An 11,361-nucleotide genomic window follows, 5' to 3' on the forward strand; every position below is an offset into this window, starting at 1 on the left:
GGATGCTGCTGCAAGGCGACTTGACGCATTCCGGCACTGGCTCCTACTCCTAACCAACGCATCTCATTCGGAGCAGGTAAGGAGAAGCCCCTTCTCCCCCCGCGCTGTCGGACTCTTATTTTGGACAGTTTGGGTCTGGGCTGTCGAGCTCCCTCCCCTCGTCCCTCTCTTAGTTGTGTTTAGCTGCTCCAAAGCAAGAGAGGATGCTTTGCTCCCCCTCCCCTAATCCCCCCCAGTTGGTGTGATGAAGTTGTCAGTGCTCAACTAAGTTTCCACCGACCCTGAAGTGGGGAGCGTGGTGGTCAGGAGAGACTTTTCACAGGAGCTGACCCCGCTGAAGTTGCCTGGGAAGCCCTTCTGATGCGCTCAGGGCACTGCAGGGTCCGCATCGGCCCCTTCCTGAGCCCTGAGAGCCCCCGGTGCGTGTTGGGGGATGCGTGGGAGTGCGTAGGGCTCCGCATGTGCTGCCGTAGTGGGCAGAGCGGGATGTTCTTGCTGGTGTGAAAGCCAATCCATTGCGCCTGAGCGTGTGTGTGTGGTGGGGTTTGGGGGCTGGTTTTCTTATGTTTTTCTCCTCCTTGGCAGCCTCCTTCCTGCAAGTGAGCTTTATGCCTTCAAAAGCAGCGTTACCTCCATCCGTCTCTCCCCAGTGCACAAGAGGAGAGGACCGGGGCAGTCGGAGGTGTGGGGGGGTGAGGGGTAGGCAGTGGAAATTTGCTGAGTTGGCATTGCAAGGACTCACCTCCCAGCTGCCCCGTAATTTATTTATTTATTTGTTTATTTATTTATTTATTTGTGTGTATGTGTGTGTGTGTGTGTGTGTGGTAACTTCATGACAGCAGCTGCGGCGATGGTCCAGTCGGAAAGAAAAGTGGACGCATCGAGTTAAAGGCAAAAGGAGACGGCTGGGGAGGGGACCCCAGCCTGGGGGTGCACTCCATAGACCTTCAGCCTCCTGGCTTGGGGGACAGGACCCCTCACCTTACCTACCCTCTTCCCCCCCTAAAGGTACTTCTTCCCTCTTTCTTCAGCCTCCCATCATCCCTGATGCCTCTCCCTTCATCCCACCTCCCCTTTCCCCTTTTGGATATTTTCATCCTTTAGGGTGCTCATCCTTCCCTTCCTCAATCTCTCCATCCTTCCCTTCAGATTCTAAGCCTTCCCCCCCCACCTCCCCTTCCCACTGAACTGGTCCTGGGGCTCTCTGCTCTCCTCCCTCCTCCTCCCCACTCCTCAAGTCCTTCTCCTTCATTTCTCCTCCCCTACCCCTGGGCCTCCAGTCCCGTGTGCCACCATGACTGTGATGGCTGGAGAGAACATGGACGAGACTTCTGCACTACCTGGCCACCCCCAGGATAGCTACCAGCCTGCTGCCCATGATGACCATGAGTGCTGTGAGCGCGTAGTGATAAACATTGCCGGACTACGCTTTGAGACGCAGCTGAAGACCTTAGCCCAGTTCCCCAACACTCTGCTGGGCAACCCCAAGAAGCGCATGCGGTACTTTGACCCCTTGCGCAACGAATACTTCTTTGACCGGAATCGGCCCAGCTTTGATGCCATCCTCTACTACTACCAGTCTGGGGGGCGGCTTCGCCGGCCGGTCAATGTGCCCTTGGACATGTTCTCTGAGGAGATCAAATTTTATGAGCTGGGTGAGGAGGCCATGGAGAAGTTCCGGGAAGATGAAGGATTCATCAAAGATGAGGAGAGACCCTTGCCGGAGGGGGAGTACCAGCGCCAAGTATGGCTCCTCTTTGAATACCCAGAGAGCTCTGGGCCTGCAAGGGTCATTGCAATAGTCTCTGTCATGGTGATCCTCATCTCCATCGTGATCTTCTGCCTTGAGACATTACCTGAGTTGAAGGAGGACAAGGAGTATACAGTGCATCGCACTGACAACACCACCCAGGTCTACAAATCCAACATCTTCACAGATCCCTTCTTTGTGGTGGAGACCTTGTGCATCATCTGGTTCTCTTTTGAGCTGGTGGTGCGCTTCTTTGCTTGCCCCAGCAAGACTGAGTTCTTCAAGAACATCATGAACTTCATTGACATTGTGGCCATCATCCCATACTTCATCACCTTGGGCACTGAGATGGCCGAGCGGGAGGGGACTCAGAAAGGAGAGCAGGCCACCTCCTTGGCCATCCTGAGAGTCATCAGACTGGTAAGAGTCTTTCGAATCTTCAAACTCTCCCGCCACTCTAAGGGCCTCCAGATTTTGGGACAGACCCTCAAAGCAAGTATGAGAGAGCTAGGTTTACTAATCTTCTTCCTCTTCATTGGGGTGATTTTGTTCTCTAGTGCGGTATATTTTGCTGAGGCTGAAGAACCTGAGTCTCATTTCACAAGTATCCCTGATGCTTTCTGGTGGGCGGTGGTATCCATGACCACTGTGGGCTATGGTGACATGTACCCTGTGACAATTGGAGGCAAAATCGTAGGCTCCTTGTGTGCCATCGCTGGTGTGCTGACAATTGCCCTGCCTGTACCTGTCATCGTGTCCAACTTCAACTACTTCTACCACCGAGAAACAGAAGGGGAAGAACAGGCTCAGTTACTTCACGTTAGCTCCCCTAATTTAGCATCTGACAGTGATCTCAGTCGCCGCAGCTCCTCCACAATCAGCAAATCTGAGTACATGGAAATCGAAGAGGATATGAATAATAGCATAGACAATTTTAGAGAGGCTAATCTCAGAACTGGCAACTGCACTGTAGCCAACCAAAACTGCGTTAATAAAAGCAAGCTGCTGACTGATGTGTAAACAAACAAACAAACAAAAAATCCCCACTCACAGCTTGAAGACTTTAATGACACAGTCACACTTTGTAGATGCTTTACTGATAGTCTTTGAATGCTTTATTTACCTCGTAAATGCATTGTTGCATTGCGAATTTTTGCTCAGCGATAAAGAAGCTTCCAGGATCCATGAAAGATAAGAATTAATTTGTTTATTTTTAAAAAAGCATTTTCCACCTGGTAAATAATAACCATTTGAACTAATTTAGTTTTAAGCTGTATGATGCTAGACCTAAACTTTTCATTTCCCATTTCCCTTTTTTTTGGATAGGGTTAACTTAAACTAAGTAAGACAGTTTTTAGAGCTATAAAGCATATGCATGGATTCCAGTAAAAATACTCTGCAAAACTGCACAGTTACAAGAAAGTGCATCAGATAATAACAACAACAACAGCAAAAAAAAGATTAGCGAAAACCTGAGGCAAGCGTTTGCCGTGGTTTTTATGAAGGAGCGCAAATTTTCCTTCCACCCCATGTGAAAGATTACGTACTTCCAATCTACAGATCCACACAGCACCTTATTAAAAACATACTTAAGCCTGGTCTCTTTTGCTGTCCATAGAAGAACTATTCTAAAAGGAAGATAACAAACAAAACTGAAGACAAAACATCTGCAATGCTGCTAAGTTCTCTTACATGCAGATGATTTAAACACACTTTTCCGTTTCCCTGTCCAGAACTGGACACAAAACTTTAAGCCCTTCTGTTGCAAGATAGCACAATGGAGTTTAATATAAGCATGTTTGAATTTGATACTATTTATTTTATAATCGCATGCCTGAAACGTTACCTCAGACAATAGCGGATAAGCTTTCGTTTGAACTGAATCTTCTAAAAATAGGTCCTTTATCTCTCTTTGTTCTTTTATTTTCTTTTTCTTTCGATTTGCATTCACCAGAAGTGCACTCCTTAATTTATTAAATCATTGACTAGTAATTTAAAGTACTGTATTTAAGTGCGTATGTTAGTCAAATGGGAACAATAACTTTTGGAGATCAAAGCATGTTCAAATATTCAGCATTATGGCCTATCTGGTTAAGGTGTAACTTGAATTAATTAATGCATGAATTCAATAATAATAATAAGAATAATAACAAAAATAATAATAACAATAAAAAGAAAATAAAAAAGTGCTTGATAGACTGAGGGCCTGAACGAACTGATTAGAGAAACTTGATTATTTTCCTGCATCGCTCGGGGAAATGTGTTGGCTTTTGTCCAGACGTTGTTGGAAAGGAACATATCCCATCCGTTAAAGGGAAAGCTATATGCAAAATTAAGAAGTCAAGTTATATATAGCAACACCTAAAACTTAGTATTCTTTATAGTTGAAAGGTGCAGATGCATGCTTTTTGGTGCATTCTCCGAATGTAAATGAAACTTATCTATTATATGCATCCAAATTGCAGCAGCTGGTTTCTTTTGCAGTCATTAGTTGAGACTTTTTTTGTATCCCCTGAAAAACTCACTGAAGAGACTCAATGGATTGATTTAGATAGTTGCGCAGTGCCTTTATCTTACATCCCCTAAATTGCTGAAAGTGCCTCCAGGAACTGAGCTGATCAGAGATAGTGAAGGAGAGGGCAAGGCACCAACACACTCTCAGGGTGTTCTGTGCTGCCTCCGGGCATGGCGGAGCACAGATCGGGGTAGAGAAAGAAAAAAAGAGCAAGTGTGAGTGAGCAGGACGCAGGAGAGGTGGGCAGAGTCCACCAGCGCCCATGGGATACCTTCCTTTCCTGGCCAGTTCGATGCTGCAGGCTTCAGCATTTGCTTCTGCCAAATAACTCATGGTTGTGTTTATGCAAGACTTCAGGTTGCCCTTGGTTGTTTATAGAGACCTCGCTGCCATCATTGTATCTGCCCTTCCTTTCCCTGAGATGGCTTCTTGGCAGTCTGTCCCAGCGTGGCAGGACGCAGGAGGAACTAGGGACCAGCGTGAGCTGTGGCATCGCCCAGTCAGGCAACCAGACTGCAGGGCCGTGGTTTTCTTTCCCTTGGATTTCCCAGCAGGTAGATGGGAGAGGCTTTCCACTGCCTTCTCATCTCTGCCCTCTCGGTCCCCTTTTGGCAGCCTGTCAGACCTTAAATCCTGTCACAGATTCTTTGAGCCATATTCTTCTGTCTGATCCCTGACCTTACTCTACTTCCACCATCATCTGGCAAAGGAAGCAGCACTAGGAGAAGGTATCTTCTGCAATGTGCCAGCCTTGACTGCTAGGCCCTGGAAGATCTGAACTAATGTAGGCACTAATCTTTATTTTTTAAACGGGAAAAGTTGAGAATCTTCATTCTGCACTTCACATGTGGCCAACTGCTGTTGAACACTTCTCCTTCCACACTGTACAGATCCTTTCTTCCCCTATCTTTCTGATTTATGTATATAGGTGTATAAATATATATGTGTCTGCACAAGTGTGTCACAAACATGTGCAGACACACATAGACATAAAATCAAAGCACTTAGAGTTAATAAATAACCGTAACTCCGCAGCTACGCACAAGCCTGACCTGCCAGGTTTCCAGAAAGACTTGACTTTATTTCTCACTGTGTGGCTTCTGTGAATCTTAACAACGAGAAAGCAATCGAGAACTGAGGGATGTCTTAACTCTTGCAAGAAATGCAAAGCATCAGATAAAACAGGGCATTACATTCTTTAAGGTAGATACTGTAAAGCTTCCTTCTGTACCCTGCTCATGCCCCTGCCCATCGTACACCTCTCTCCTCATTACATTCCGGTGATCCTAATCTTCCCAAACTTTTGAATTCTGGGATATGACTTCTTAATGTTAAAATGGACTTGAATGCTGCACTCAGCTTATACAAAAACCAACTCACTAAACTAAACAGCAATAATCAATTCTGTGCTGTGGGACTGATGATCAGAAAGTGGCATCTGGGAGATGAGGCTTCACTTTGGTAACTTAACCTCTGCCGCAGCTGGGTAGGCACACCTTACTTTAATGAGCAGAATGATAGTCGTTCTGCATTCGTAAAGACAAAAGTGCTGCATGCAGCAATTCTTCTTTGTCAGGATGGATCATTAGGACTCAGGGTGTTCTGGAGAGCCTGAATGTTGCTTTGTCCATTTATAGCTCACTGCAAAGGATTTCAATACATATGCAGTACAGGAATTAACCTCATGTAGCATAGGCATGTGTTTTCGACAACTTTGACACAAAAAATAACAGCAACAGAAAAAAGCTTTCACTCCCTTTAAACAAGAGTGCTGAAATGTCTTTGTGGGCCTGAAGGTGCACTTAACAAACTGCTTGTTCTTAGCAGTAAGCATCCCTTTTTCTCTCTCTCTCCTTATCTTTATATCTTTCTCTCTCCCCTCTTCCTTCCTTCCTCCCTTCCTCCCTTCCTCCCTTCCTCCCTCCCTTCCTCCCTTCCTCCCTCCCTCCCTTCCTTCCTTCTTTCCTTTCCTTCCTTTCCTTCCTTCCTTTCCTTCTTCCTTTCCTTCTTTCTTTCCTTCTTTCTTTCCTTCTCACTAAGGGTTTTCTTTCTCTCTTTCCTTCCTTTTTTCTTTCTTTCTTGTTTCTTCCACTTTAGGCATGTTTCTTTTTGCCAGTCTGTGGGGTTGTTTATGTCGATGGCAGAGGACTGTAAATGAGCTGATGGCCTGTTTAGTGCATCTCTGAAAGAGTCAAGAGACCTTCATTCATTTGGTAGGGACCTCCCAGAAGTGCTGCCTGTGTTTTGCTGGACAGAGAAACCAGTAGATACAGATGTCTTAATTGGGCTGTAGTTTGATGAGGCAAGGTAGCTATTCCAGCATAAAGAGTCACTACCCAAACCTCCTTTACCAGCTGCTGCTTTATGCCTCTGTGCGCTTCTTGGTTGCCCCCATAAGGCTTTTTCTTCATCCACTCAGTGAAGGGGATGAGGGACCTTAACTGACGTGATCGAGGCAGGAGTGTGCTGCAGTGCAGAGGCAGGAATGAAGTGGAGTGGCAGTGGGCAGGAATCCCATAGACTGGTATCACTGCCAGAATTCCCCATCTGGTCCTAAGGTACTTTGCTATAGAGCGCTAGGGAACAGGCAGAGGAGCAAGGGGGAGAGTGAAAATGAAAGGCTCTGTATCCCCTTCCTTCACAGAACTGAGAGGCTGCTGCCAGACTGCCAAGAGCTCAAGTGCTCTGTGTGGCAGCTCCAGCAGAGACACTGAGCTGGATTTACGTGTCTTCAAGAGGAAGTGAGTGTGCAGTAAGCCAGGGTGTGAGTTCTCAGCATCCTAGCAAACCCATGCAGATTCCCCGCATGGAGTCTCTTAAGCCTTATCTCCACTGGGGACTTCAGGAAAGCTAATCCGAATTAATGAAAGGTGTGCATTTAAAGTAGATTTGTTAAACTGCTTTAAAGCCCAGCATGGACATTCTGTTGCAGTATAAAAGCAACCTTAATCTGATTTGGAGTCATTCTTTTTGGAAGGAAAGTAAGCTGAATTGAATTAAGGCTGCTTTAATTCTGAACACAATGGGGCTTAATGCAGTTTACCTCATCTGCCTCACAAGTTCATTCAGATAGATAAGCCTTTAGTAATCATTAAATGTAATTCAACTGACCCTACTTTGCAGGGCTGGGTGGAGTGTGGCCATGTGCTACAGAATTCTTAGTATGTGAGTGCTGGAAATTCACAGCCTGGCTTACTGAGGGCTAACATGTTATACCCGGTAACAATTCCAGTGATCCTTCCTTGTTCCTAGTTTACACATTTGTAGGTGTGAGAGGAGTCAATCCCGCTGCCTTCCGGGAAGTTGACAATGATCATGGCCCAAGGAAATTAATTTCCGCTTGCAAAGTCTCTAACTGTGCATGTGCTTAATCTGATGTACTGTTGGTCGTATGGACAAGCACTTAAAAGACAGTACGAAGCACTAGATACAGAACAAAATTCAGCAAAAAGTCCTCTTGTTTTCAGCAGTGATTTTGCCCAAGTAGAGATTTCAGGGATCAAACCCCTCTTAGCAAATCAACTGTATTAGAGTCTGCACTGGCCCAAATCAACAACTGGAGCAGTGGCAGCTTTTATTGACTTTTTTTTTTTCACTAAGGGACAATTGCTTTCATTAGTTAGATGTACAGAAAGTTTGTTTCTATTATGAGACAGCTGAAGCCCAAGTGCAACATAAAATACTTGCTTATTTTTAAGTATAAGGAACTGAGGGCAAGTTTCACTTTTCCATAGTTCACACTCAGACAGTGCAGTTTCTGATGCACATGTATTAACCAAAAGAAAATAAAGCTCTAGGACAGGAACATCTGAAATTTATTAGGAAAAAAAGTGGAAAGTTGCATTTTAGAATAAGATCTTCTGCATGCGTATGTAATAAATGGAGAGAATATTTTCCTTTCCAAATACTAGCTTGATAGCTGTTTTTAGAGCAGTGCCATTCTGGATTAATTAGTTTCCCCTAATATGAAGAAGAGCTGCAGCTTTTCCAGGATTGGTCTGATCCTGTAGGCTTTCAGCAGCCCAGCGCTACTGATTGTCACAGTAATTTCAGACTCACAGAAATGCAGAACCAGCTCCCAAGTGTGATTTACCCTCCACAGCCACAGAGCTGGATGGAACTGGAAAGCTGTCCTTGCAATTGCACAACACGTCCAGCTTGTTCCAGACCTGCCTGTCGCAAGTCTGAAACGGGCTCCTTCTCTGAGATGTTTGAACCAGGGACCTGCATTTCAATTTTGGTTGGACTTATTTCAGGCTGAGGTTTTTTTTCTGTTTTCTATCATTCTGGTTTTACATAATCAGGTGTAGAGAATTTTTTTTTTCCTGAAATGCTTATCAAGTATTCTTAAAGGTGTCAGTATTTGTATCTGCAAAAATGAAACTTCAGGGTGATCTACTGTTTCACTCAGTACAGGTGAACTTGCCACCGGTGAGGTCAACAATTCATGCTGCCAAGGCATAGCATGCTTTGATGTTTTCAAAGGAAATAAAATGAAACTGAGGTCTTAACTGAAATTTGTCTCAAAGTATCTGTTGATATCTATGTAATTCTGTATATTTCACCTGTTCACAGGCTCTAGCAAATGCCACTACAAGTTATAAAAAAAATCATCTTCCATTTCTAGTTTCTGTAATAAAATGAAGACGTTGCATTCAGTTCTTTTAGGTGCACCAGTCTTTGATCCATGTTATTGTTTCAGTGACATTTCTATAATGTAATTGGGATCAAATGTATATTTTACTTTTGTACAAAAGTAAAAATGATATTTTTATGACTAAATTCAGCAAAATCTTACCTATAACCTGCTAAGATGAAATCTTTTTTTTTCCTTTCCTTTACATGTAAACCATTGTTTTTGCAGTATGTCAGTTTGAAACGAATAAATAACAGCTGTCAGTAGAACTGTATATGGCCTCTCAGACATACCTCTGATTTTAAGGATCAAATATTACCTATGTGAAATATATAAACTGAATAGTCTCCGTATGAAAGTGCACCATCAGGGCAACAAACCATTTAAGCTGACACAGCTGTACTTATTTCCACCATTTACAAATCGCTTACACTTTGGGTCAAGTATGTACTTCATTGTCACATTACAGCTCATTTTACTTCCAGTAGTGAAATCGTTTGACTTAACTGTTTTTAGAACATTTAATGTTATGAGTTCTTGAACTATTTGAAATGCATAGTTTTCATCTATGCAATTTTACCTGCTTCTGTACTTGTTCATCTGTTCATACTTGGCATCAATTAAAGATAATTTTTAAGGATCTTACCCAGGATTATTCTGTCTGGTTATTTTCTGGAGTCTGGTTTCTCTGCTGTCACTACTGGCTGGTTCTATCTGAAATGAATGGTTGGTTCATTGATGATTTTCCTATTGAATGGTATAAGAAATGGCAATGTGGTCAGTGGGAAATATGGCTGTGGGCTTTGAGAGACTTGTAAATGTCAGCTCAAGCTTTCGATTAATCCAAGGGTTTGGCTTCCATAGGCTTTGGATCTAGCCCTGAGTGAGTAATCTTCTGGAGCCAAATTCTGCTGCCTTCACTGCTGAGATAGTGCTCATTTCCACCAAAAGCAGTGGAAATAAGACTAAGGTTACTGATTGTGTTCTCCAAAGACTTATGGGTATCAATTAGCGTGTTACGGCTACATTCTTGAATATGAACCACTGCATGTAGCATTATCATACAAGTGCTGACTTGAAATCAGGTTTCAAACAACTGTATGGTTTTTGGTTTGGGCTGAATGTGAGCAATCCAAACTGATTTGATCTTGTTTTCTTTTGAAAATTGTTTCTTTCGAGATGCGTTTCATACAGACTGGTCTGATACAGTAATGCCTGCCATGTCTCAATATTGTATTATATATAAAGAAGGCAATGATATAAATGCTAATTGTGTTATGCCAAAGGTGTTGTGTATTAGAAGTCCATCTATAAAGACTGACATGTCTTTTTGTAGATAGGTGCACTTTGTAACAGTGGGATGCATACGTGATAGAGTACTGATTACATGCAGTGAAATTAAATGAAAATGCCCTAACTTTATATAAGGCAGAACATTTTTTGTGGCCTGTCATGTGACTTCATTTACTTGTTTTGCTTTATTGGTCAAGAAAGGCTTTCATCAGTGAAATTCTCGTTCATCAATAGCTTCAGTTGTTTTATCAGTCTTCCTGAATTGCCCTTATAAATTGACAAAAATTGGTATTTTTCATCTTGACTGTGAGAATTTGCAGTTAGTAGTCGTAAATGGGTCTAGTCCAAGTCATTTGTCTGTTAGCTGCTCTGTGGTGGTGTTTTTAATTCAATGAGGTACTCGTATTCAGGCTTCACTTCAAGAACATGACCACTGTCACTGAGTTTTGTTGGCTCTGGCTGTGTCTAAAGTTTTATTGCTTCTTTTTTTCTATTCAGTATAAAAAAAGTGAAATGCTTGTTTATCACCTCTACAGTATCAGTCTTCTCCCTTTTGTCCTTAGCAAACCTCCCATTGCATTGTTTGGATCAAACTGTAATCTTGCTGCATAATGTATTTTCCAGATCTACAGTCGACTTGCTGTATAACCCGTTTCTTCATCCTTCAACTAGTTTACTCCCTTCTTGGTCACACTTAATTTTGTGAAATACTACCCCCACAGCCTTTACTGCTGAGGTCCTTCATGGTCTGTCTCATCATACCTGTCATGGATCTAGCTCAGAAAGCTCCTTTCTCTTAGGACTGCGAATTCCAGTTCTTGTATCACTGTTGTACGTGTTTTTGAAGAAAAACCTTGCCTTTTGCCATGCATGCTGCTTCATCTGTGTGGAAAATGCTCCTGCTAGGTTCCTTTGTCCATGCTTTATGATTCTTCATCTTTTCCACAGCTTATGCAATCACTGTACCCCTTCATCCTTTATCTTTTACTGAGATACTTCCTGTGATGTGGTCAATTTTGCTAAGTGTAGGTTTTCAAACCAAACTATGCACAGTCAAGACCAGGTCCTAGGACATGTTTTTTTCCTTCTAAAATGACTCCATAAAAATAAAATAAATCAACATTGTATACTGGCTTAGCTGAGTGTCGTGGGTTAGGGCTGGGCCGG

At 43.2% G+C, this 11,361-nt stretch overlaps 1 protein-coding gene across 1 annotated transcript; it reads left to right on the forward strand.

The window, feature by feature from the left end:
* Positions 1-1,294: 1,294 nt before the first annotated feature.
* KCNA1 (potassium voltage-gated channel, shaker-related subfamily, member 1 (episodic ataxia with myokymia)) lies at positions 1,295-2,770 on the forward strand. The gene has a single exon (XM_009877831.1). The coding sequence runs from the start codon at positions 1,295-1,297 to the stop codon at positions 2,768-2,770; it is 1,476 nt and encodes a 491-aa protein (XP_009876133.1).
* The last annotated feature ends 8,591 nt before the right edge of the window (positions 2,771-11,361 follow it).

Source organism: Apaloderma vittatum, unplaced genomic scaffold (assembly GCF_000703405.1).
Source record: "Apaloderma vittatum isolate BGI_N311 unplaced genomic scaffold, ASM70340v1 scaffold35301, whole genome shotgun sequence".
Taxonomy (NCBI): Eukaryota; Metazoa; Chordata; class Aves; order Trogoniformes; family Trogonidae; genus Apaloderma; species Apaloderma vittatum.